At 38.2% G+C, this 26642-nt stretch overlaps 2 protein-coding genes across 7 annotated transcripts in view; both read right to left on the bottom strand.

Annotated features, from left to right (window-relative positions):
- Positions 1-26642, bottom strand: part of LOC5565314 (dedicator of cytokinesis protein 9) — a 301107-nt gene that overhangs the window by 48588 nt on the left and 225877 nt on the right. For all 6 annotated transcript variants that reach the window (XM_021846836.1, XM_021846835.1, XM_021846834.1 and 3 more), the window contains exons 3-4: positions 23269-23385; positions 22922-23199 (exon numbers count right to left, since the gene is read on the bottom strand). In XM_021846836.1, the coding sequence (XP_021702528.1) occupies positions 22922-23199; positions 23269-23385 (395 nt within the window). The remainder of the gene's footprint in view (positions 1-22921; positions 23200-23268; positions 23386-26642) is intronic.
- Positions 86-16343, bottom strand: LOC5565320 (E3 ubiquitin-protein ligase TRIM37). Its single transcript, XM_001649603.2, has 5 exons — positions 16232-16343; positions 15601-16171; positions 1075-1442; positions 630-824; positions 86-562 (listed from the first exon to the last, which is right to left on the bottom strand). Exons 2-5 carry the CDS (start codon positions 16153-16155, stop codon positions 358-360), a joined length of 1323 nt encoding a protein of 440 aa, XP_001649653.1. The 5' UTR covers positions 16156-16171; positions 16232-16343; the 3' UTR covers positions 86-357.

The raw sequence follows: 26642 nt of genomic DNA on the forward strand, positions 1-26642 counted from the left end.
GACGTAGTGATGACATTGCACTTACTGTGCTTTTTTTAAAACGGGTGTAATGCTGCACCCTAAAAACGAACACGACATTACATCATTATTCAGATATGGCATCGTTTATTTCACATCGCATTAAGGTTCAATTCAGTTCATGTAGTTTTGGGAAATTACAAAAAAAAACAAATAGGATAGGATTACCAGTTATGACCATACTGGTGCCCATATTCGCCATACGTCATAATTGATAAGGTCATCGAAATTAAAGTTAAAGTTAATTGAAATTTTACATATGGCCAAATAGAGAACCACTATGGCCATAACTGACACGCTTTCCGCAAAGGAACAATTGGCGCATCAAGCGGGAGGAAATCATTGGATTTCCTGTTCGATGTGAGCGGGTCGCATTCCATATTCAAAATGCAACTCATCATTACTCAAGAATGGATTCAAATCCCAGTGGCTGACAAAATGCGGAACACCCCAGTTGGAATGAACCGTGAATTTGTGCGTAAGCTCCCGCTTATGCTGATTGATAGGATTCATCGGATTGAATAGTTTTATGAAAACATCAAACCTGAAATAAAAAATAAACGGAAGAAATGGTTATTTTTCGGTACATACATGCAAACCACATCATTTACCATCCTTCCGCACCATTCAGGAGCTCTAAAAATACGCTGATGTACGATCCCTGCTCCCAATGGCCATTGCAGTCAATACGGAATCTCCAGGATATTTTCTGTTGATCATACATGATTGACGAAAACTCGATCTTGTTGGCTACTCTCTTAGCCGTGAAATTCCGGACAGTCCATGTAAACTTACGGTAGTCGTGGCTGTGAAGAAAATGCATCTTAAATACCCCGGTTCTTCATTTAACGTTGTTATAAAGGAGCCATCAAAACTTTGACGATTACGCGTTCATAGAAGCGTATTTCTAAAAAAGTATTATTTTTTTTCTAATCGGACTAGACATAGAGCTAAGTTTATATAAAAACTTGCGTAAAAAGTGTTGATGGCTATTTTTGTTTGATAATAACGGTAAATGAGTAACGAGAATTAAAAATTGTATTAATTTGTACTCACCGTAAGCGTTTGTTCTGCGCTAATGCAGCTGCGCATTCTATCCCGTAAGTGGGATTTGTTGGCTTCGAGACAAAGACCATATTGTACCCCTTTGCAGTCAAGCACTGCTGGCGTGCTTCGTTCAAATGGATTAGCCGTTGACATGCCAGAGACCGACTGCCAATGGAGAAATCATCGACAGCGCTATACGATTCGATAGGCTTGGAACCGTTTTTGTCAAGTATCTTGAACTGATACTCGTAACGAGCCTGCTTTCCGTGTACCAGCTTCAGGTACACACTTATGAACTTTCCTCTGGCATCGCTGAATCCGTTGGGATAAACGTTCAGCTGCCAGACATTTCCGAGCGGATCTGTAGCGGTAAAGTCCTGCAATAGGGTGGTTCAAAACATAGTTTTTGCTCAACTCCGACTATTCGATTGTAGATCAAACGTCCTCTAAATATTTGAGCTCATTTGAATGAAAACTGTGACTGCACAAGCCCTTCAAAATTTGCATAGGAATAAAAACAAAGTATGGGAACATGTAGAAAAATGAACGGGGTGGTAAAATGAATACCGAGGTTTTTACGGATGAAAAATTAACGTTAATGATTGTTTTATCACAAGCGGATGATTTAAAGCATAACTCAGTGTGTTCGTTTCGTGTTGCTGAGTAGGTCAATTGAAATGGAAACATCAACAAAAACCAGGGAATATCGTAAGGCAGCATCCATTTATTACGTAACGCTGAAATTGGAAATTTTTTACCCAACCGTAACGCTTTGTGTATGAAAATTCTCAAAATTTCGTATAAATCGTAAGTCGTGACAAGCCTCTAAACATTTTTGGAAGACTCATACTAAAAACGTGACAAAGGGGGCGAGGGGGTCAAAAAAGTGGAAATTTAGCGTGACATAATTTGTGTAAAATCCCTAACGCTTTCGCTTACCTCCTCACCCTTCGAACATTACGTAATTAGTGGATGGCGCCTAATGATACGATGTCAAATCAGACACCTTTAGAACTTTTTTCGAATTGGATACAATCATTCATAGATGATAAAAAGTGACTTGCTACCAACCCTGATGCAGAGTTCCAGGATTACTATACTCAGGAGGTTCTTCAGAACTTCCTGATGGTACGTTTCTTAAGGAAGAAGTTTCAGAAAGAACTCATCTAAAATTTTAAAAAGATTTAACCTGAAAATATCATGACGTAATTACAAGATGCATTTCGTGAGATAAAATCACAGACATAACACTTAAAAAAAATCGCGATCAAAATCATCAATCAATATGATTGGAGTCTGCAATTAACTTTCTTTACAAACCTATACGAGTGATCCATCCGAATGTTCCTTACAGCTCCGAAACATCAAAACTGTGCATTTATATAGTAAAATTGTGTATTACCATGTCAAAACTGTAGTTTCCATTTCATATTTGTAACATATTTTGCCTTAGAAAGTTATTCCGTTTTTGCAAACTGAAAATTGCTGATCGTGTTGATAAAAACGGAACATACCTATAATTTCTTCATGAATTATCTTAATCATTAAATTAAAGAATTCGTAGGAAATTTGTTCTTAAATTCATCCAAGAATTACAAAGGATTTGTTTTAGAATTTTATCATGAATTCGTCATAATACAACTCGTGCAGTTCCATAACTGCATGAAGTGAATTTTCAAGAACAACATAAACTTTGTTATAGATTTCTGAAAGATCTCTCCTATGAATTTATTTTAGAGTTTCTCAGAGTGTTCAAGAATTCATCAAAAGATTTTTTCGGAGATCATTTATTTAAAGATTAAACAAAACTGGATACGAGTAACTGACACTGAAGAAGACTGCAAGTGGTAGTCGAAATACGCGTATCTGTCAAAGATAAGCATTTAGGAGCGGAATTAAAAGGTACACGGTACTCCATCTACTTTAAAGTTTCTCTATTTGAGATTCTGCTCAGAGGATTCGAACATTCATTAAAGACAAACAAAAAGATTTAACAGGAAAAAATATTGAAAACATGTGAGAATGACTGAAAACATCTGCTAAGTGAGCTGCCCATAAATGCATACCAGTCCCACTAGCAAAACAACGCGCCTATGAAGTCGTGCTTTATTTACTCCAATTAAGTTGAAAATGCCATGTTTTCGCACCCAAATTTGCATTCAAATGCTGCAATAAAGTATTAACTACAATATTATCCATTTTTAATATTTTTTTAATTTTTTTTTCTAATAGTAAACAGATGTTTCATGAAGCAGAAATTTTTAATAAAAAGTTTTTCTAAGAACAACTTTTGGCCGATTTTCAAAATTTTGATTTTTTGTCAAAATATATACGTTAAAAATCTTGAAACTACTCTGAACCGCAATGATTATATGGAAAATTTCTCTAGAAGTAACCATTTTCGAATTATATCGAGTTTAATGCAAAAAATAATATTTAAACATTAAAATAGGCCATTTTCATTAGTTATTCGCGATTCTTCATCAAGAAAAATAAGTAAGTGAAAAGAAATATGGTCTTTACTCTCTAAAACGTGTTATTATTGATGGAGAAACTCGAATAAGTAATAAAAATTTACTATTTTAATATTTAAATAACATTTTTTGCTCTAAACTCGATACAATTCGAAAATTATGCATATAATCATTATGGTTTAGAATCATTTTCTTCACCTGTGCGCCGAAATATTTTCAATCGGCGGCGGCGTCACGCCGTTGACCATTTTCGGTGACGGAGGCGGCGTAAAACGGCGTGGGGAAAATTAGCGTTAGCGTAGTTACGGTATACTTCCGTAGATTGGATACTAGCAACATTCATGTTTCTATTTTAATAATCTCGTCCAGACTGCTTTCAAGAACAAGGAAGGGGAGTGCACCTTGTTCCAATCTTGAACAAGAGAATTAAAAGCATGAATATCGCTATTCCTGTCCACACCCATCTCTACCGTAACTTGGAATAGGGGAAGGATATGTTGATGTAGAGTAAAACGGCGTGGGGAAAATTGAACAAAAAAATATTCATATGGGTAAAAAAAACCCCTTTCCCATTTCCTTATGAAATAGTTTTCCAAATTTTCGTATATTTTGGTAAGAAATCAAAGTTGGTATTCAATTTTTCTTTATAATGAATCTTTGGCTAGGTATTTTATATTCAAATAAAAAAAATATATGGAGTTCTGTTTGATCTTTCGACCTTGACCCTTGCTCCTGCGGGGGCGAATGACGAGGGCAGGATCAAACATGTCGAGTTTAGGTCAAGTAGTGAAATGAAAAAGCGCCGCGGATTGTTAGTAGTGTTTGATCTATTGATCGAGTCGCTTGCTCTTGCATGGGCTAGTAATGAACACTTGCGCGGGGTATAATGCGTTTATCGAATTATATCGCGAATCAGATTAGGCGTGATTATATCATGGATCGCATCACCAACCATCGGTGACTCCCAGATCTTTACCTTATCCCTCTAAACCAATATCCTTTCCATGACAACTGTGGAGATGTAGAGGTAAACTCAGTCTCTAGTAACAACGGTTGTCCAACTAACATTCCTTCCCTTCCCTGATGATTGTAAGGACGTGGCCGGCGCCGTTATTGACTTTTAGATTTTGAGCACTCGATTTGTGCACATTGCGCCAGTTATGAATCACAATTTCGAGCAGCCAGGATGTCTTCACCTACGTTGTATTGACTTTACTGGGCCGGAAAAAGGGATCAAGGGACGAATGTTTTTGGTTCAACTAATAATTTATTGCAACCTAGGAACAGCGTGCTCACACGTTAGGGAACGAACTAGATGGTAAAAGCTATGCATACAAAATTATAATTTTATTTTCTTCGACGGGAAAAATGTATCAAGTGTTATTAGCATTGATTGATAGCAAAGCTGTATGGATTTTAAGCTAACATATGTTAAATGTTTTTAACGTTATTTAAGAAAATAATAAATGAGTAAGTATTTATGTATCTTGCCCAGTCCTCAAAATAAATGATGAATATTTTGAATTTTTTGAATGCATTTCAACAAACATTGATTCATATTTGTGGGCTGTACTTCAGGGCGAGTATTCTCCAGATCATAGGTAGAGCAATCAAAATTGTTGCTCTACATTTGTTTATCTGTTACAATCCCTGATAAAATTCATGAGGATTTCCTAATCAAATCTCAAAACCATTCCTAAAAGAATACTCGGAAAAGTTACTGATAAAATTCCTGTCAGATTTTTTTTAATTCTGGGAGGATAATAAATCTTCGAGCTGTTTTTTATTGTCTACTTTAGCTGTCTAGTGGAATTGAATGGTATAGTACTAAATTCGGTTTATCATCTACTTTCTGGGAGGATGCCTCAAGATTAGTCTGGAGGATTATCTGTCGGAGAAGGAATATTAGTTTGAGAAATTCTTGAATGAATCTTTGGAGAAAATCTTAAATCTGAGAAATATTTTCTGAAAAGATACATGGAAAAACCTGAAAAAATGGAATATATGGAGTAATTTTCTAAAGAACCCATGAATTATTTACTAGAGAGGTTTCATAGGGAATAATTCGTAATTTGTTTTTTTTTTTTGCAGGAATCCCTAAAGGTACAAGAACACGAATGTTCAAAAATAAAATCCACATAGAACCCTCGAATGAATTCAAGAAAACCCGAAAAACTCTAGCCAGTATATATGGAGAAATCACCCAAAGGCTTCCAAAAAAAGAACTTGTGCATAAGTCATCTGAGGACAGGATTGCTCAAGAAATATTTTTGAGCAGGATTGCTCAAGAAATATTCTTGAGACCTATTTAGAGAATTTTAAAAACATATTTAGAGGAAGTTTTCCAGAATTTTTCGAAAAAATCAATATGTAGGTGGAGATCTCCCAGTACCGGACACCTAAGCCGCTAAATTTGTAATTCAAAAACTATTTATTTTATGCCGTCTTGTTGCCTATTTATGATAAATATTATCTTTTCTGTACTGCCGTGAATCGCAAGTCAGTCCCAACTGTAAAAAGTACACACTTAAACGGATTCGCCGAACCCACAAGCTGATATCTCGGTAATAATTTGACGATTCTCGGTAAAACTTTTACCGAGATCTCGGTAAACGTTTACCGAATCTCGCTAACGTTCGCCGAGATCTCGGCAAATAATTTGGATTGCCGAAATCTCGGTAAATTAAGTACCGAGATTCGGTATTGAAAATTACCGAATTCTCAGCTGTTGGGTTCTCGGCGAAAAGTTTTACTGAGGTCGGTGAAATAATTTAAGTGTGTAGGCATTGAGAAAATGGGTTGTGAAGTTTTCAAACTCGTTTTCCATACGAATAGTAAAAAAATTCCAGGTGTTTGAAACATGTTCCAATCTTGATGAAACTTACACAACTTGCTTTTCACTACGATATTTTTCCGAGAAAAATATAAAGATGATCAAAACAAGTTACATTTTTGTGTTCCATGGTGCGAAAGTCTGTAGTGGGACTGATATGCGATTACTTTTCGTTAAGGGACAATTTGACTTGCTGTTTTTTCCTAATTTTTCCGAACAAATCATATTACCGGCACCAATACCGAAAACGATCTGGAAATACCTCGCTGTAAATTTGTACATCATTGGATGTTTTTACGGTTTTTACTCTAGGATTAGCACTTAACTGCCAATTCAATGAATTTGCAACATTCACAAGAATAATTTGATTAATTTGAGTTTTACTTAGTGGCGAGTGATTTATCAAAAAAACTCTTTCATATCATATATGATGAAAAAATAAAACACATTTCACGTGTTGTTCGCAATCATTCCTCTCTATACTTAATAGCTTCTTTTCGACGGTGTCCGGTATGGGTACTGGGAATCTTCTCCTAGTAGTTTAAGAGTCCTCCAGGTTCAATGTTCATCTTTGGGCAATTTTACAGGATTTTGTCACTTTTGACTTACAGTAATACCTCTATATAACGTAACTCGATTTTTATTTTCGTTACGTTATATCTTTTTTTTCTTGTATGATATTCAGTTGAAGCTTAACTTGTCAAGGCTGAACCCTCGCTCTGGCTTTTGCCAAGTTTCCCCTCTACCAGGACCAATACTCAGACGAACAAGGCTATGGTGCCCACATGAACACTGTATTTTATTAGTATTGTGACGTGATTTTTTTTGAAAAATACCCATATTCCCTTACTTCTGAGAAAAGGAAGCATTGTGAAAATCAGCAGCTCCATCAGAACTTGTTTGAAATAGTAGTGTAGTAGTGTCATTACTAATAATGTCTAGTCAGAATGGTTTTGAATAATTTGTCAATTATGTGCTATTCTGATTACTCCTGTCTTTTACGTAAGATTAGAGGCTTAAATGTCAAATGCCGTGAAGTCTTAACAAAATTAGGCTGTTTAGTAGTAGTTCTAGTTAATTTCATTTTTTATTGTAAAAAGTATTTATTGGTCATTACGTTCATATATCCTTAAAGAAAAAAGTCACTTTCCTTGTCTGTTCAACATTTTCTCGAACCTAGCAAGTGAACCCTAATGATCGATCTCAGCGTCTTACTTTCCATAGTCATAGTTATAGTGAATACTTAAGAGTAAAGTTACCTTAGGCCTCTATAACAGTCTCCTACAAGATTCACTTTTCGGTGGCAAATGCAATGCTTCACAACGCCTACTTTCTACTTGTAAATTTTGCGAAAATGAAGCTGGAATTAGATTATTTATAACGTTGTTTTTTTTTTTTTTTTTGAATTGAAGAAGAAATCACTAGAAAACTCCATTGAACATGAATTATTTTTGATGAATTTTCCATGCAAAAGTTTCTGAACGAATACATGGTGGAATTATCGGCAGTATTCTATGAGAATTTTCGGAGGAATCTATGGAACTTACTCAGGTTTCGGACGAAACCCTGAATAAATTTTTCTAATAAAAATAAACCTGAGACACATTACTAGACTTATCGTCTTGAAGAATTATTTACAGAACCCAATGAAAAAGAATCATTGAGAACTTTATTAAGAAGTTCCTGATGAAATCAATGAAGGATTTCATTTCACAGTTTTTGGCAACACTGCCTGCCTAGTAAACAAACCATATATTCGCGCCTCACTTTTTCCGAGTTTTCTACGTTCACTTCGAAGTAAAAAATCGCGATTCGGCACTCTGAAGCCCCAGGTAGACCCCGTGAGCACTGGCGGTCAAAATGCGGCCTCGAAAACGTCGCAAAGAATCCTTAGAAGCGAAACACAATCAAGGCAAAAGCGCGGCTTAGTGTCAGAGCATAACCTCACCGACCCGAATCTTCATCCACCCCGACCGAAAAGCCCGTGTATGGAAGAAATGTCATCCGTATCCAATGCCAATGCCAATTCGCCAAAAAGACCAACTGAACAACATCCCAGCGGCTGTACCAGTAGCGGCTCAATTCAACATAATATCAATATCACCGTGAGCAACGAATACGACCTTCTATCGGAGGAAGAGGTAGACGAGAACACCGAAGAGATGCCAATACTTACTCCAGTCATGACCACTGCGAGCACTTCGTCCAAGACGAAAAAGATTCGTATCCCGCCCATAACGGTTGTTAATCTAACAACCAAACAGCTACGTGAACTGATGTCGAAAATCAATATCGCGCAAACCGAGTATCACATGAAAGTAACCAGATCGGGAGTACAACTACTTTGCATGAGCGAAGAAAGTTTCCACAGCTCGGTCGATGCGTTGAAAAAATCCAACGTCGAGTTCCACACGTACACCCTTGCATCCGAGCAACCGGTGAAAATCGTTCTATCAGGGCTATCGTCATACGATATCGCTGAGTTGGAAACAGAACTTGCTAATCTCGGTGTAGTAGCCACTGAAGTAAAGTTACTTTCTCTCAAAGTTATTGGGCAAGAAGAAATTGCTTTGTATCTACTCCACTTTGTGAAAGGAAGTGTTAAACTAGCAGATTTGCAAAAGGTAAAAGCTGTTTTCAACACCGTAGTGAAATGGCGCTACTATGAAAGAAGACCCACAGATGCTGTCCAGTGTCACCGTTGCCAACGTTTTGGTCACGGAATGAGGAATTGTAATCTCCCTCCTCTGTGTGTTAAGTGTGGTGAAAAACATCACTCGACTGAATGCAAACTTCCGAAAAAAGCGGACTTGCAGCGAAACAACCCGAACGGAACACGGGCACTAATCAAATGTGCGAATTGCAGTGGCCAACATACTGCGAACTATCGTGGCCGTCCAAGTCGTAAAATATACATCGAGAAGTTGGCGAAACTAAGAGCAGAACGCCGGCAATCAGCGCCTCCCCCACTCCTCTTCCGTTCCTCCCAAGACCGCCCAAACAACACGTTCATTCCTCCTTCGGGTAGCTCATACGCCCAGGTCTTAAAAGATCAAACATTTGGTAATAAAGATCTATTCTCGCTTTCGGAGTTTTTAGCTCTGGCAAGAGATATGTTTGATCGGCTAGCAAATTGTCAGTCAAAACAGCAACAACTTCTAGCTCTGTTCGAGCTGACAACTAAGTACATCTACAATGTCTAACTCAGACTACTTACGCCTCGCAAATTGGAATGGGCGTTCCATTCATGGCAGGAAACTCGAGTTTTTTGACTTCTTAGAACGTAATGAAGTAGATGTAGGGATAGTTACTGAAACCTGGCTACAACAAAAACATTCTTTCCTTCATCCGAAATTTTCATGTGTTCGCTTTGACCGCACTTCTAACGATGCTGAAAGAGGAGGAGGAGTCCTTATAGCGGTTCGAAAGGGCATCAGATTTACAGAGCTCAACATCACTACCAAGATTATCGAAAGCGTAGGCATTTCGATTTGCACGTCAGACGGAAATATACATATTATTGCCGCATACTTCCCAGGAGCAAGAAGAAGATCAGTCTGGACACAGTTTCGTCGCGACATCTCAACTCTCACAAGATTCACAGAGCCGTTCTTCATAGTGGGCGATTTGAACGCCCGCCATCGTCATTGGAACTGTTTAAAAGCCAACAAGGCTGGCCAACTGCTGTTTCAGGAAGCCACATGCCGCAACTTTTATATCCACTTCCCGGATTCTTTTACATTCCACCCCACGGGTCGCGGTCGTCCATCTACTCTGGATCTAACTCTCTCCAACAACCTGTTAGACATGACCAAGCCGACTACTCTTAACGAACTGTCATCAGACCATCTTCCGGTAATCTTCAAAATCAACTTATCAGCTCCAGCTACGGAGACACCACCGAAGTTCCGTTGCTATGCACGTACAGACTGGTCTCGTTTTCAGCAATTAATAAACTCAAAGTTGGATCTGCTTGACCCAGCGATCACAATCCTAAGCAGCGAAGCAGAGGTTGACAATGCCATCGAACTGTTAACGAGGACCATTGTTGAAGCCGAATCTGTTTCAGTCCCTGAACTGCAGACACGTCCGTATCAAACAGCGACAATTCCCGAAAACACTCGCAGATTAATTGCATTGCGAAACAAACGTCGACGCCAATGGTATAGAAGGAGAGACCCCATCTACCGGAGTATAGTGCTATCACTCAACCAGAGAATACGCGAAGAATGCTATCAGGCCAACTTCAAAAAATTCCAGGACACGCTGCGCACCCTGAACAACGATCGAGACACACTTTGGAGAATTTCCAAAGCTCTGAAGAAATCAACCAAATACAGTCCTCCGTTGCGTCAAGAAGACAATATTATCGCTTCGTCGTCTGAGAAGGCCCAACTACTAGCCTCAAGTTTTGCTCAATCTCATGTCAATAAAATGATTGATGATCCAGAAACTGTGGTTGCGGTGAACGAGTCGATCACACACATCGATCAAATTCGCCTGGCTGATGCTCATCCGTGGTTGATTCGTCCAAAAGAAATTATACAGCTTATCCGTAGGCTCAAGGCAAAAAAGTCTCCGGGTCAAGACGGCATCCGGAATTGTGTGCTCAAGAAATTGCCTCGGAAGGCTTATATTTTTCTCGCAAAAATCTTTTCTGCTTGTTTCCGTCTTGGTTACTTTCCTGCCAAGTGGAAGCACGCAGTAGTGATCGCTATAGCGAAGCCAAACAAGGACTCAACGAATGCATCCAACTATAGGCCAATTAGCCTGCTATCTGCCTTTAGCAAGCTTCTTGAGCGTGTAATTTTGAAGCGCATCGAACAACATCTTGAAACTACGCGTCTTACTCCTGATGTTCAATTTGGTTTCAAAATTGGACATTCCACCAACCATCAGCTAGCTCGACTTGTGAAGGAGATTCGAACCAACTTTTCGCAGAAGAAGTCGTCAGGAATGGTGCTTCTTGATGTTGAAAAGGCGTACGATTCTGTGTGGCAGGAAGCAATCTTGCACAAGATGCATCTTGGGAACTTTCCATCCTACATTCTGAAAATTATTCGTTCGTTCCTGTCAAATCGATCGTTCCACGTGACTGTTAACGGTCATACCTCTAGCAGACATGGAGTGCCCTTCGGCGTCCCTCAAGGTGCTGTTTTAAGCCCGACGCTCTACAACATCTTCACCGGTGACCTGGTGATGCTAGATGGCGTGCAGTACTTTCTCTTCGCGGACGATACTGGGTTCATCGCAGCGGATAAGGATGCAGGTGTTGTAGTGAACAAACTGCAAGCGGCACAAAACGCCATTGAAACTTATCAGCGTAGATGGAAGATCAAGACCAACTCGAACAAATCGCAGACAATTTTCTTCACTAGAAAACGATCCCCACAAAAACTTCCTCAGAATGAAATTTCAATATGGGGACAACAAATTCCATGGTCCGAAAACGTGGGGTATCTTGGTCTAACTTTAGATCGTAAGCTGACCTTCGCACCCCATATCAAGAACACACTGAGTAAATGCGACAAACTGACCAGAATGCTTTACCCACTGATCAAGAGACGCTCACAGCTGGATAAGAAATCTAAAATGCTTCTTTACAAGATGTTGTTTCTTCCTTCCATAACGTATGGCTTTCCTGCCTGGTTTGACTGCGCCGCTACTCACAGGAAGAAGCTTCAGGTGAAGCAAAATCGTATATTGAAGATGATGCTGAACTTGGACCCGTTCTACCCCACTGAAGACGTGCATAGGCTAGCGAAGATGGAAATTATTGACGACTGGATCCAGCGTGTACTTCCCAAGTTCTGGTTGGGATGTTCTATTTCAGCAAATCCTTTGCTAGAACAACTGGCGCGTAGACTGTGATATTAGAATAAGGACTCTAACTCTTCCTCTAACTATCCCCATTACTTTTTTGCAATTTTGAAGGTTTTTTTTGTAGTTTTTCCCTTTAATGCTAATTTGTTTTTTGTAACCGGTAAATTTGTTGGCACACTGAACTATTGAGCTGTTGAAAGGAACTCCATATCTCAGCTAAGAAAATTATGTAACACGTTTATATGCTAATACAAACCAATAAAATGAAATGAAATGAAAATGAAATGATTTCATTTCACATTTCCTGGAAGAAACTAAAGTAGTATATAGAATGTTTTTTGCATAAACATTTTGAGAAAGTGCTGTAGGAAATCATAATAGAATTGCTGGAGAAATGCCAAGAAATTTGTTTTCAGGTTTTTAAACGAATACCTGTACGATTCTTTGGAATAATTTGTAAAGCATTCCAAGAATTATAACTGGATTGTTCTCTAAAAAGGCCGCAGGAAGAATCCATGAAAAATTGCTGAAATAATTTATGAATCTCTAGACTCCGGGAAAATATAAGGTATCATATGTGGAATGGTTTGAATCTACTTTTTATCCTGAAGAAATTACTTGGTGAAATTTTTTTACAAAGGCACAGTAGAATTTATAGATTTATAAAAAAATAAACTATTGGAGAAAGTCATAATATCCGGAATCCTTGGGAACAGTTTGTGGACATATTTCGGAGAAATTCCTGAAGGAATTTGTAAGACGGGAATCCGTTAGGTTATATTGATGAAATAATCCTAGAAACTCTTAGAGGAACCTCTGAAAACTCATTAAAAAAATCTGGTGGAATCCCTGGCATCGTTTCTGAAGCAAATCTTAGAAGTTTTTAAACATGAATATCTGGAGGATTAACTCCCTGGCCACGATCACAGGGTTTGACGGTGCCAAAGTAGAAGGTGCACCATAATAATACCCGTCTGTGAAACATATCACCTTCCCAATACTTTGGCACACCTCCAACGGTTCATGATTTATCATGAAACGGCTGCATTCAGGCGGAGGATCTGTTAATATGTTTCGGCATATTATCAGGTCCTCTTCGAACGGAGGGACCACCAGGGCTCATTAGTTACTTATAAACCAGTGCTGGTTGTTTGATGTTTCAATTCGTTTACACGAGCTGTAGCATCCTTTGTACTAATCAGCAATGGTGGTTAAGTTTCGAAGCCAACGTGTGATCAATCGTTTTATAATGCAACATAAGAATGGGTGTTTGGTGGAACTGTGCGTTACACTCGTCGTTATTAAATTTAGTGATTGTGAAGGTGTTAATAGTGATTTTATAATTAAATCTATAGTGATGAAAATTTGAAAATTAAGGTGAAGTGATTCTGATAGTTTTGTTAAAAATATAATAATAATGATGTGAACTCTACTAATTTAATAATGGCCATAATACATTGTGCAATCATTTTTCTGAATATAAACTTAATTGCCTAGTTCTTCAAACGTGCATGATAAAAATATTAATACATAATGACAGCGAGTGCAGAAGAATGGATCGAATTGATTTTTTTTTAATGTAACTTTCTTGATCATAGTGCTAAATCGTAGTTTGAATTGTAATGACTCTACAGCAACAAAAATAATGATACATTTAAATTGAATATTTTTAAATTACTTAGTAATGCTAACAGATGGTAATGCTAACAGATTTATATAAAAATGGTGTGATGTGAAAAGTGATATAATAGAAAGTATATCTGAAGTGTATTACGAAAGTTGATGAGTGATAATCGGTGATATACGTGATAGTGTCGAAAATAAAAGTGACGATAGTGAGTGATGAAATGAAATGGGGAATGAGGACCTTTTAATAAAACTATTTCGTTCTTCACTTTAACCACTCTAGTAGCATTTCAGGCCTTATCATAGTTTGATAGTATTTTGAACTACTAGACTGCAAAACTACGGCAAGGGCTGATTGCTGCTAGCGTACACAGTGACCATTTGAACAACATTGCTTAGGAACGTCTGTGTGATGAACGCAATAGAGGCTTATAAAAGCAAATGCTGGGAAGGAGCTTAGGGCAGATTAAGAGTGCCAGTACCGCTACCGAAAAAAAAAAAAAAAAAAAAAAAAAAAAAAAAAAAATGGATATCTGGAGGGTTAACTAGCGGAATTTCCGGAATATGTCTGTCGGAATTATTTCAAGAATATATATTTAGTTTTATAAATGAATACCAAGAGAGCGGAATCTCTGGGGGCATCCTCAGAACGATTTTAGTTGAAATCCGTTCAGGAGAAACATCAAATTCTTGAAGAAACCATTTGAAGGATATCTGTAAGAATTCCTAAAGCAATAGCTCAACACTTCTTAAGGATTTTTTAGAAAAAATGTTTATCAAATATACGTTAAATGGATCGGCGATGGCAGCGTGGCCCGGCGATACACGAGTCAAATCTGAGTTTGATCTAGTATTTTTGAATCTTCTTCTTTCTGGCATTACGTCCCAACTGGGACAAAGCCTGCTTCTCAGATTAGTGTTCTTATGAGGCTTTTGTGGCAGGTACGAAGATACTCTATGCCCTGGGAATCGAGAAAATTTCCTTCACGAAAAGATCCTCGACCAGTGGGATTCGAACCCACGACCCTCAGCATGGTCATGCTGAATAGCTGGGCGTTTACCGCTACGGCTATCTGGGCCCCTTTTTGAATGCAAAGTCTAAATAAATGATTATTAAAGCACAAACAAATACGACAAACACTCTCATCGTTGTCCACTTTTTTAACGGTCGATTCGCTCGTATCGTTTTTGGACAAACGCCATCTATTGGCCCATCAGCCAAAAACACGAGTTTTAGCATTTGGCGTACCTGTCCTTATGACTATGAATTTGGTCATAATTTGTTCAAAGTGTTACGTCTGTTTGTCTGTGATTAAAGTTTGCATAGATGATTAAAATAAATAGCAGGCTTGGTTCCAGTGGGAGCGTAAATGCAACAAAACTGTAGAGGAATGATGTATACAAATATACAATAATGACAAAATGTTGGTTTTAACTTAAGCTTATAGCTCACTCGATATCGATGTTTGACTGTATTCAGTGATGGTAAACGCTTGCATTGCTTTGATTCAGTACTGGTTGAATCTTGAAAAATGTTTATTGCAGTTCATAAACAGAAAAATAAATGGGAGCCAAAATAAGTTACCACCATCGAGGTAAAAATTACGTTATATCGAGGTTACGTTATATCGAAGTATGACTGTAGTATAAAGTGACCAGACGTCCCGGGACACATCTGGTCACATTAACATAGTTAGGGCTTGTGCAGTCTCAGTTTTCAGCCAAATGAGCTTAAAATTTGTAAGGACACTCAGACACGATATTTTAAACCATCCTAACCTGCTTTTCACCGTGGACATCAGTCAGTAAGATTTTGACTTCGTTCGAAGTCGTTACCTTCAAACGGTCAAATTCCGACTGGAAAACTCGTCGTTGTTGAACCAGCTCGAATGGACTTCCGGTCAGCATCAAGGACTTGAATTTGTCCAACGTTTGCACAAGCACTTTAGACAACGCGTTGACCTCTGTCACAATGTCCTTCCGCAAGGCATCCACGGTTCTCACCGAATGTCGATAATGTTTGCCTCCAGTATTGACTCTGCATTTTGCGCAAAAGCAATCCAGACATTGTTCGCAGTAGAACTCGACGAGATTCCCATCCTGCGGACAAGCGTACTTCGAGCGAAGTTTTTCACGATCGTTCAGCTGGAATAAGTGCCGGCAAGCTGGACACTCGGGTTTCGTCCGGAACCATTGTTCCAGGCAATTGAAGCAGTTGCCCTGTCTGCATCTGGGGCAGAACACTGGCCACTGGAGTTCCTGTAGGCAAATGGAACAGTCAGCGTCTACGTTGCCGACCTCCAGCGGAAAGTTTATGCCTTTAATAATCGACATCACGGATTCCAAAAACCTGTTAGCAAATTAAAAATCGGAAATCAACTAGAATTATCTAGAAAGTTTTTTTTTCCACCTGCTGCGTCAGCGAAGATTGGCTCCCACTCCCTTTAAGCGATCGTGTGCGAGAGAACTGGACGACTGAATGCAACTGATCGCCAAGCAAGAGACAGAAAGCGTCGTTTGCTTTGATTCACAAACGTGTTTATTTTTTTTTTGCAAACAAATCAAAACTTATCCACTGAGAAAAATCTACACGTCAAGGTCGTGTGTTTTACTTATAGATTTGCGCAAAGAGGAAAACCACATGACTTAAGTGTGGTAGCCATATGGATTTCGTAATTGACTTCACGGTATAATAACATGTGTATCAACATTAGGTTGTCATGTGAAACAAACATGAATGTCTAAATATTAAATCATGAAAACCAACTGATTTGCTTATTGAATTCAAAATGTAGTGGCTTTAGATAGTTATGTGTGATAGAACATGAATGTCATGAGACTGAAAAAAGAAATTTGGTACAAGAGCTCTTGCTCCCCAAAATACCCGAATAAAAAATACAATACAAAAACAATATAACATATTATAACAGTACCATTCAATATATTGGAAATACAATACAGTATATGTAAAATGACAATACAATTACAGTACAATATATTGTTTTGAACAGTTCACAGTATGGTATATGAGATTTTTGCAATATAATGTATGGGTGGTTAAGTATCGTAACAATACAAATATAGATATTTTCTCATACAAACATTTTGAAAATACAATACGATATAATGTTCATGTATTGTCTTGATTAGCAATTCATGTATTGTTGTACAATACAAAAACAATTCAACGAACTGTATCATGGTTGCATTCGTCGTTACAGCTAATGTCAAGTGACTTCTAAAAAACTACTTATTTTAATTTTTTGAATATTTTTCACCCAACATTTCTTGCTTTCTGAACTTGTTTTGTTTATTTCTTTCAGCAAAGCTACATAGAAAAAAGCAACAGTTGTTTTACGCGAAAATAGGAATTTGACCAAAATTGTAAGGTATAAAACCAATTAAAAACAATACAATGTTCTGTGACAATATATTATATTGTTTTTGAATTGTATATCCAAACAAGAATAATTTTGCTTCGACATTCAATTACAATACGCTGTATTGTATCCAATACGTTATATTGTACATTAATGGTTTATTCCATTCACTGAATGATACGTTTTTATCCGGGTATGGATTCGAGGCTCCTCTCTGCTTGTCGCAAGCTCACTTGAATGCTTTTTTTTTTCAAGCAAGTGAGTCAGCAACGAGCGTGGCGCCGCAAATCCATATTTTTGGAAGCCCGGGATTGGCATATTTCATTTTGTTCGAAGCTGAAAGCAAGGAAAATCTGTTAGTGGAATCCGATTCTCTAACACCATACATTATATCCAATGCTGGAAGTAATGCATTTCGTTTATAGAAAATTAGAATGAACTCATCATCTTCACTCGGATATCTTCACTAATTGAAAGAAAAACTAATCCACAAATTTTCCTCTAACACTTTCAGCTTCAGAATTAGCTTCTTCTCTTTGGAACAAGATGATGACTGTCGTTCGACACGAGGTCCGACCGCAATTTAGTTCACTATGGGTTGATCACTAACAATTTAGAAATTTGGAACACGGAAATCGACAGCAAGCTCATCGATTTCAAATCGACCAACTTGAACATGATAAGCATGACACAAGCTAACCATAAGTTAAACACACTGAATCCGTGTTGGGTGATGATCTATGCACCCATAGGTAAACACACACGAATTTGAAATGGAAAGCTTCAGGAACTTATGTGGAAAATTATGGAATTCATGTTGTCGGTTGATTAATCGGTCCATGAAGCAAAACTAAAGAATTGAATGTGTAACACACACGAGGTTTGTAAGAAAATCTAAACAAATCGATGTAGACGTTCATGAATCGATCCATAATTTTAAACACACGGATCAAACGTGTGGATTTTTCTCAGTGTCGAAAGACGCCAGAGCAGGGCTGCCAGATGTACAGATTTCACTGTATTACACAGATATTTTAATTCTGACACAGATTTAATTTGTATGGAACACAGATTTTCTTTCAACAATTTTTGTATGGACACAGATTTATTAGTATGGGACACAGATTTTTTAACCTCGTGGATACAGATTTTCTATCAAATCATCTGGCAGCTCTGCGCCAGAGCCAACCAAACAACCAGAATGCCCAACTTACGGCGTGTCTGGTAGGGGTCATGCACAAATTACGTCACGCTCCAAGGGGGGAGAGGGGGTCGAGCCAAGCGTGACAAGCCTTACAAAATTTTCAGAGGACTCATACAAAAAGTGTGACCAAGGGGAGGGGGGGGGGGGAGATGGTCGAAGAAGTTGAAATTTAGCGTGACATAATTTGTGTACCATCCCTAGAACAATAGACCATTTTACGAGATGTTTTTGAACAGCTGATCGCAATATCATCAGTGTTGCCGTTTCGTAAAATGGACTATGGACCAATGCACGTGTTCACTTTTTGACGTTTGAGCGGTGCCGTGTTATTTATGTGGCCATGGTAACTAATGAATTTGGCACCGCTCAAACGTCAAGTTAGTGATCTCGTGCATCCCGTGCATCGGTCCATTGGTCCATATTTATCACAAAAAAAAATCACCATTCGGATTACGGTGGCTCAACCTAATGTTCGTACGGGGCGCTGTTTCCACATCAAGTAGGTTTAAAACTAATAAATGATTTACGGACTTCGATATATTTTGTCAATTACGAAGGTCGTAGGTGTCATCTATTAATCGGCAATCATAAACTCTATTTCTTCGCTAAAATCTTTGGAATATTTGAAAAGCATTGAATTTGTGTCTAAAATTGAGCCAATCCCATATTCGTACACCTTACAAAAATGAAACATACAAGGGATGATACACAAATTATGTCACGCTAAATTTCGACTTTTTTGACCCCTCCCCTGTCACGTTTTTTGTATGAGTCCTTCGAAAATTTTGTAAGGCTTGTCACGCTTGGCTTGACCCCCCCCCTTAAAGCGTGACGTAATTTGTGCATGACCCCCAACATCCAAAACTATTTTTTTGTGTGCTAGATGATTGCTCAATATCTTCATCACGTTGTTCAGATGTAGTACATTTGAAAAAAAATATAAGCGGATATATTTGGAACTTAAGTGAATTTAAGAATAATGCCACTTTTTCAATGTTTTTTGCTCAAAACAATCTAGTAAGTCGAACGTAAATTTAAGTAAAAAGTTATAAACGCAAATGATTTTAAACGATTTTTTTCATACAAATCTGTGTACTTTAAGTTAAAAAATTCGTAACTCTTTCAAAAAGATTTTTAACATTTTTTATGTCTTCTAGTTTGTTAAACATCTTAAAACACGTGTTTTTACTGAACATTGCACCTCTCTATCTCTTAAAATAAAAGAATAATCAGTCGAATTCGTTTTAATAAGGCTTATTTGTTTGATAGTAAAAACCCATGCAAAGACGCTTATAGACAAAAGTTTTTATCAACTGCCGCAATGGTAGATATGGTACTTTCATGATTTGTAAGAGTTGTCTGCGCCATTTTGCGCCGGAGCCGAGGTTATAGAGACCTAAACTACCCCTTGAAAAAAGAGTAATTCATGAATAACTTTGTTACTTCAAAAGATAGGGTGATGATATGTTCAGCAAAAACACAGGTTTTTCTATGACAAACAACTTCGTAAAAAACACAAAAAATGTTAAAAATCTTGGAAAAAAGTTATGATAAAAAATATGATATTTAGGGGTCATTCACAATGGCATATATCTCAAAAAGTATAGGAGATAGAAAAATTATGTCTTCGACAAAATTGTTTCAAATTGCCAATTCTACAACTTTGCCGAAGACACCATATGTCTATCTAAATGTTTAAAAAAATAATAGTTTTTTTTTATCTCACTGCTAGGTGGATTGATCACAAAACTTTTTTCGTCAAAAGTTACGCATTAATATACCAACACGCAAAAAAATTGTGCGGTAAAAACTACCATTTTAGGGGGTTAACTTAAGCGCTCGCACCGGCAATTTTCAGCAGATCAGAAATGCGCTTGATTTTACCATGTATGTAGTCGAAATCAGATTGTTGTAAATTATTTTTGTCAAATGTACCAGTAATGTGGTGGGCTGTACCGTAAACATGGTAAATTGGTCTGAAATTCCATGGTAGTTTCAAGAATGGGCGTAGTCAGCTAAAATAGTAAGTTTTACCACAGAATTTTTTCCCGTGAAGAAACTTCTCCGAACAAACTATATCGCTAATATCAACGGTTAGGGTGCTATTCAAAAAGCGCATGAACACGAGAGAATAAAACACAGTGCGTGGCGCTAGTGTACGTAAACACTTACGGTTTACTGCTATTCAAGGATATCTCAGAAAATGCCTGTCTTCGAGAAAGTTGTTCAGAGTGAGCCAAGCTTCCCCGAGGGACCTAGCATAGTTCCAAATTCATCCACTACGTGGTGCTAACATACATAAACACTTCCGGTTTACTGCTTTTTATGGATATCTCGGAACCTAAACGAGAGGGGTCATGCACAAATTACGTCACGCTCCAAGGGGGGAGGGGAAGCCAAGCGTGACAAGCCTTACAAAATTTTCGGAGGACTCATACAAAAAAACGTGACAAAGGGGGGGGGGGGAGGTGGTCAAAAAAGTTGGAATTTACCGTGACATAATTTGTGTACCATCCCAGATAGAAAATTCCTGTCTTCGAAAAAGTTGTTCAGAGTAAGCCAAGCATCCCTGAGGGACCTAGCATAGTTCCAAATTCATCCACTACGTGGCGCTAGTGTACATAAACACTTCCGGTTTACTGCTATTGAAGGATATCTCGGAACCTAAACGAGATAGCAAATTCCTGTCTTCGAGAAAGTTGTTCAGAGTGAGCCAAGCTTCCCCGAGGGACCTAGCATAGTTCCAAATTCATCCACTACGTGGCGCTAGTGTACATAAACACTTCCGGTTTACTGCTATTGAAGGATATCTCGGAACCTAAACGAGTTAGAAAATTTCTGTCTTCGAGAAAGTTGTTCAGAGTGAGCCAAGCTTCCCCGAGGGACCTAGCATAGTTCCAAATTCATCCACTACGTGGCGCTAGTGTACATAAACACTTCAGGTTTACTGCTATTGAAGGATATCTCGGAACCTAAACGAGATATCTCGAATCTCTTGGCTAGAATAATGATGGTCCTTGAGCTACTGCACACTTTGCCGAAGACGCCATCTTTCTAAGTGGTCAGGATCTTGAGATATCCGCAAAACAACAGTTGCATGCACACTTGTATTGCCTGGTGGCGCAATTTCACTTAAGCAGTGTTGCCAGCTACGACAAAATTTTGAACCTTTTATGAAAAACTGGATCACAGTTGAAGAGTATTGCTATGTTGCTAAGCATTCTATTTTTCTGTTCCGCTCAAATTCTATGGTTTTGATCTTTTTTGTATTCTTCTTGAACAGTGTTGCCAGCCACATGAACATTTATGATTTGGCCGACTATAAGGCACGCAACACTTCCTTCAACTTTGGTGGACATTCGGTATCGTTATCTTTAATTTTTTTTTTTGGTATTTGCATTGCATATCACACCCCCATAAAATTGGCTCTTCTGATAACAATCGAGCAGTGTTGCCATCTGTTACCAAAATATGAAAACTTGAACGGCCATTTTGGAATGTTCTCAACCCATGCTTCAACTTTGCCGAATATCTCGAATTAGTATTTCCGCATCTAGACGTTGCATTTTTCGAAAACATAATTATAACCCTGAATTTTCTTACGACCAATTTTTTCACGACCTCCCGAAAACAGTCGTAAAAAGAGGTTGGGGTGTAATATCAAAAATAGCTTGTCAAAAAAAGGATACATTTTTAATTGAAAAAATGTTTTGAACTTTGTAAGGATAACTTCCAAGATTTTGGTATATTGTTGCCCAGAGTTCTGTGACAATTGGGTCCTAAAGCCCTGTCCCAATTTTAGTGCCAAACGCTTAAGCACAGACAAACAGACGTCACACTCTCATCATTGTCCATCGACCACCTTTTTAACGGTCGATTCAAAAAGATGGTAGGTGGCCAATCCGCCACCCGCAGCGCTCGCATCGTTTTTGTTCGCGTTTGACGTTTACACACTACCGCCATCTGTTGGCCCGTCGGCCAAATACACTAATTCTAGCATTGGGCGTACATGTCCTCGTGACTATGATTTGGATCGAGATTTGTTCTAAGTGTTACGTCTGTTTGTCTGTGGCTTAAGTTTAGGCCAAAAACACATGTTTACTCAATTTTCTAATGTTTTCTGTTGGTTTAAGCCCAAAAACATTTTTATTAGATTTTGTCACATCCTTTGGCTTAAACTCAAATTTTGGGTGTATTTTGTTTTCCGTGTCCCTTACGAAATGTCAGATAGGAACAACCCCAGTGGTCGAACTAAAACCCCTGTGGTGTTTTTGTCGACTAAGCGAACGTCAAACATGATCAAAAGTGTCAAGGTTCATTTATGGACCAAATTTTTAAATTAATGTTTAAACATGATATAGCCATTATTTGAGCGGGAAAAATTGCTAAAGTAATTACAGTAACATGCTTTTTCGTGTTATTAAATAAAAACAAGATTTCATTACAAATTTTAGGACCCAATTACACCCAAGTCCATAAGTCGTCGTCAGAAATCAAATGCCTAATGTCCACTTACCGAGGCAGCTCCAGGTAAGTTCCTCCGTAGGCGCTGTACTTGTAATGGATCAGATGGTTGGCCGACTCGTAGGTGTGAAGGGCCTGACGCGTCAGAAGGTGCCCCGTAGGCGTAACAGTGGGTTTGGTATCTCCGTTATTTGGTGAGGTGCACCTAGGAGAACCGCCGGATGTTCCGTTGGTGGTGCCATTCTGGGTGCCGCCACTGGATGCGAGAGCTTTAGCAAAACTTGGAATGTTGCTGGTGACGGTGCGGAATTTTTTCGGCTGTACCACTTCCTGTTAGAATTAAAGAAGGAAGCTAGGAATATAATAAACTGAGATTTTTGGGTTTTTTGGTTCACATACCGCGACGTCGTCATTGGGGTACAGCAATAGTTCCCGCTGAGGGTCATTTTGGATGAGGGTTTTGTTTTTCGCAATAAATCCCTCGAAATCGATCGGTTCCACTAGGACTGGTTTGCTCTGAAATGGGAAGAATAAAGGTATCACAATTAGTGGAAATGAACGAGTTTTACTTAATTCAAAAAGAATCTTTCTGTTAAAATAACAATTTGTTGATTGATGCAATCATGTGAATCATTTAAAATAAGTGCTTGACAACCATTTTTCAGGACTAAGCTTACAATTTTTACTTGTTTTTAATTATGAATCGTGGTTTACGACTAACCAACCGAGTGGAAGTTTAACAACTAGCGAAAAAGTTAGAAGACGTGTAACTTTTTCGCAAAACTTCACATCAATTTGTCCATTTGATTCAATTGCAAAATATATGTAATGATTAGCTTTTCGGTAGTTGTTACAATTTTTACTAAAAATATTTTAATATGCTCAGAAATTTCTTCAACAACCCCTTCACAATAACATGGTTTTCGAAAGAGAAAACATGGGAGCTTTAATTGCAAACATAAAAATATGTGGCGACCTTATTCAATTTGGCCGTCATATTTAATTTTATCGGAAAAATTGAATTTTCATGGTGTTCGCAACTACCGATTTTATAAGTTTTTGCACCATTGGGAAGCTGAGCTAGTTTTATCTTCTTCTTCTTCTTCTTGGCATTAACGTCCCCACTGGGACAGAGCCTGCTTCTCAGCTTAGTGTTCTTATGAGCACTTCCACAGTTATTAACTGAGAGCTTTCTATGCCAAAGTTGCCATTTTCGCATTCGTATATCGTATGGCAGGTACGATTATACTCTATGCCCAGGGAAGTCAAAGAAATTTCCATTACGAAAAGATCCTGGACCGACCGGGAATTGAACCCAGACACCTTCAGCATGGCTTTGCTTTGTAACCGCGGACTCTAACCACTCGGCTAAGGAAGGCCCCCCGGAGCTAGTTTTATACAATATATGAAAAGATCAGAGGGGCCCAGATAGCCGTAGCGGTAAACGCGCAGCCACAGACAAACAGACGTAACACTGACGAAATTTCCATCGACCACTTATTTAACAATCATTTCAAATTCGCTATGTTACAAATCTCACACCCAGAGGCGCGCGCATCGTTTTTCTTCGCGTTTGACGTTTCACACTACCGCCATCTGCCGGTCTTGTTGCACGAAACACCTTTTCGTGTAACATGCTCACCAGATGATGATGGTGTAAACTGGGCGATGGAATTTAAAGAAATTTGTTCTAACTGTTACGTCTGTTTGTCTGTGGCGCAGCTATTCAGCATGACCATGCTGAGGGTCGTGGGTTCGAATCCCACTGGTCGAGGGTCTTTTTCGTAAAGGAAATTTTCTCGATTCCCAGGGCATAAAGTATCATCGTACCTGCCACACGATATACACATGCAAAAATGGTCATTGGCATAGTAAGCTCTCAGTTAACAACTGAGGAAGTGCTCATAAGAACACTAAGCTGAGAAGCAGGCTCTGTCCCAGTGGGGACGTAACGCCAGAAGAAGATGAAAAGATCAGAGGTGTATGTTTTTTTTGATCAAAAAGTTATGTGCGATTTTGAAAACACATTTCTTATCGCGCTGGTCAAATAATGGTGCTATTGCGATTTACGCTGTGATGTATTTGAATAGGGTCCTAAAGCCCTGTCCCAATTTTAGTACCAAACGCTTAAGTTTAGATCAACAACACATGTTTACTTAATTTTTAAATGATTTTCGTTGGTTTTACTTCAAAAAACATTTTATTACGATTGTTTAGATTTTGTCACACCCCTTTGTTTAAACCGAATTTTTGTGTATATTTTGTTTTCCGTGTCCCTTCCAAAATGTCAGATAGGAACAACCCCAGTGTTAAAACTAAAAGCGTGGCATTTTTGTCGACAACGTGAACGTCAAACATGATCAAAAGTGTCAAGGTTCATAATTGGAACCATTTTTAAAATTTAAGTTTCAATATGTTATATCCGTTATTTGTTTTGGAAAAAATGCTAAAGTAGTTGCAAGAACATGCTCTTTCGTATTATTAGATAAAAACAAGAATTCATTAAAAAAATTTGGACCCAATTAAAAAAAATACCTCTACGATGTTTAACATAAGATATTATAAAACTGGCTAGAAAGGAAGGGGGTACAAAAACAGAGGGAGGGTGTCAATATAGGAGCCGCAGCATAAATACATTAGTTTGAATAATCTTCTAAAAGTCCAAAACATCAAATGGGAGGGATAAAAGCCTTTCATTTTTTCAAGTTTGTCTTCCACATTTCCATCGTTCCCGTGAGTTTGACCCAGGACAACACCTTCGTTCCATTGAACATTCCAACGATCACGGCGGCGATGGCAGCGCGAATGCGATGTGAAATCATATGCCCAGGGCTGGAATTCCTGCTGCAGTGCATTATGCGATTACGAACGATATATATTGTCAAAGTTACATATTTTTTTCTGAAAAGTTGAAATCTTAAACTTTCATTCCATAAAAAAAGATTGAAAATCAGTTAAGCTATTCAAAAGTTATGATTTTTTTAAAAATAAAAAATCTAATGCGCTGAGACCTACAGTGTGTGCCGATGAAAAATGATTGATTTTTTATTTACTTCCATTCCATTTCTTCCATCGGCAGTTTTATCTGTGATTCCATCAAAAGTTTAACAAGAAATTCCTCCAGGTATTCCATCAGGAGTTTTGCCAGGAATTCCTTCAGGTAATCCTCTTGGAATATAATTAAAATTCCTTCATGGATTGCACCTGGAACTCCTCAAGAGATTCCACCAGGAGTACCTCTCGCAATTCCTTCAGAGATTACACCAGCAATTCTTCCAGGGATTCTATCACGAGGTGGTACCATAAGGAGTTCCTTCAAGAATATCTTCAGGAATTCCTCCAAGGATTTCATCAGGAGTTCCTCCAGGGATTCCATCAGGAGTTCTTATAGACATTCTATCAGGAGTACCTTTAGAAATTTCATCAGAGTTCTTCTGGGGATTTCATCAGAAGTTTCTCAGGGATTGCATCGAGAGTTCTTCTGAGATTTCACCTGGAATTCCTCAAGAGATATTATCAAGAGTTTCTCTAGAGAATTCTCTCTAGTAGAGATTATATCAGGTGTTCCTCAAGGAATTCCACCAATATTTCTTCTGGGAATATCATAAGGAGGTCCTTTAGAGATTCTATCAGGAAAGTTATCAGGAATTCCTCCAGGAATTTCATCAGGAGTTTATAAAGGGATTCCATTAGGAGTTCATCTAGGGATTTCATCATTAGATCGTCTAGGGATTTCTGCAGGAGTTACTTCAAGAATATGTTTAAAAATTACT

The sequence above is a fragment of the Aedes aegypti genome, chromosome 2, assembly GCF_002204515.2.
Source record: "Aedes aegypti strain LVP_AGWG chromosome 2, AaegL5.0 Primary Assembly, whole genome shotgun sequence".
Classification (NCBI taxonomy): Eukaryota; Metazoa; Arthropoda; class Insecta; order Diptera; family Culicidae; genus Aedes; species Aedes aegypti.

Bases quoted from the DNA above. Each gene is read 5' to 3' on its own strand.
- LOC5565320 (XM_001649603.2), bottom strand. From the start codon at position 16,155: ATGTCGATTATTAAAGGCATAAACTTTCCGCTGGAGGTCGGCAACGTA. The intron at 1,443-15,600 runs GTTAGGATGGTT...ACCCTATTGCAG, and splicing joins ATGTCCACGGTGAAAAGCAG to GACTTTACCGCTACAGATCC. The intron at 825-1,074 runs GTGAGTACAAAT...TTTTCTTCACAG, and splicing joins GCGCAGAACAAACGCTTACG to CCACGACTACCGTAAGTTTA.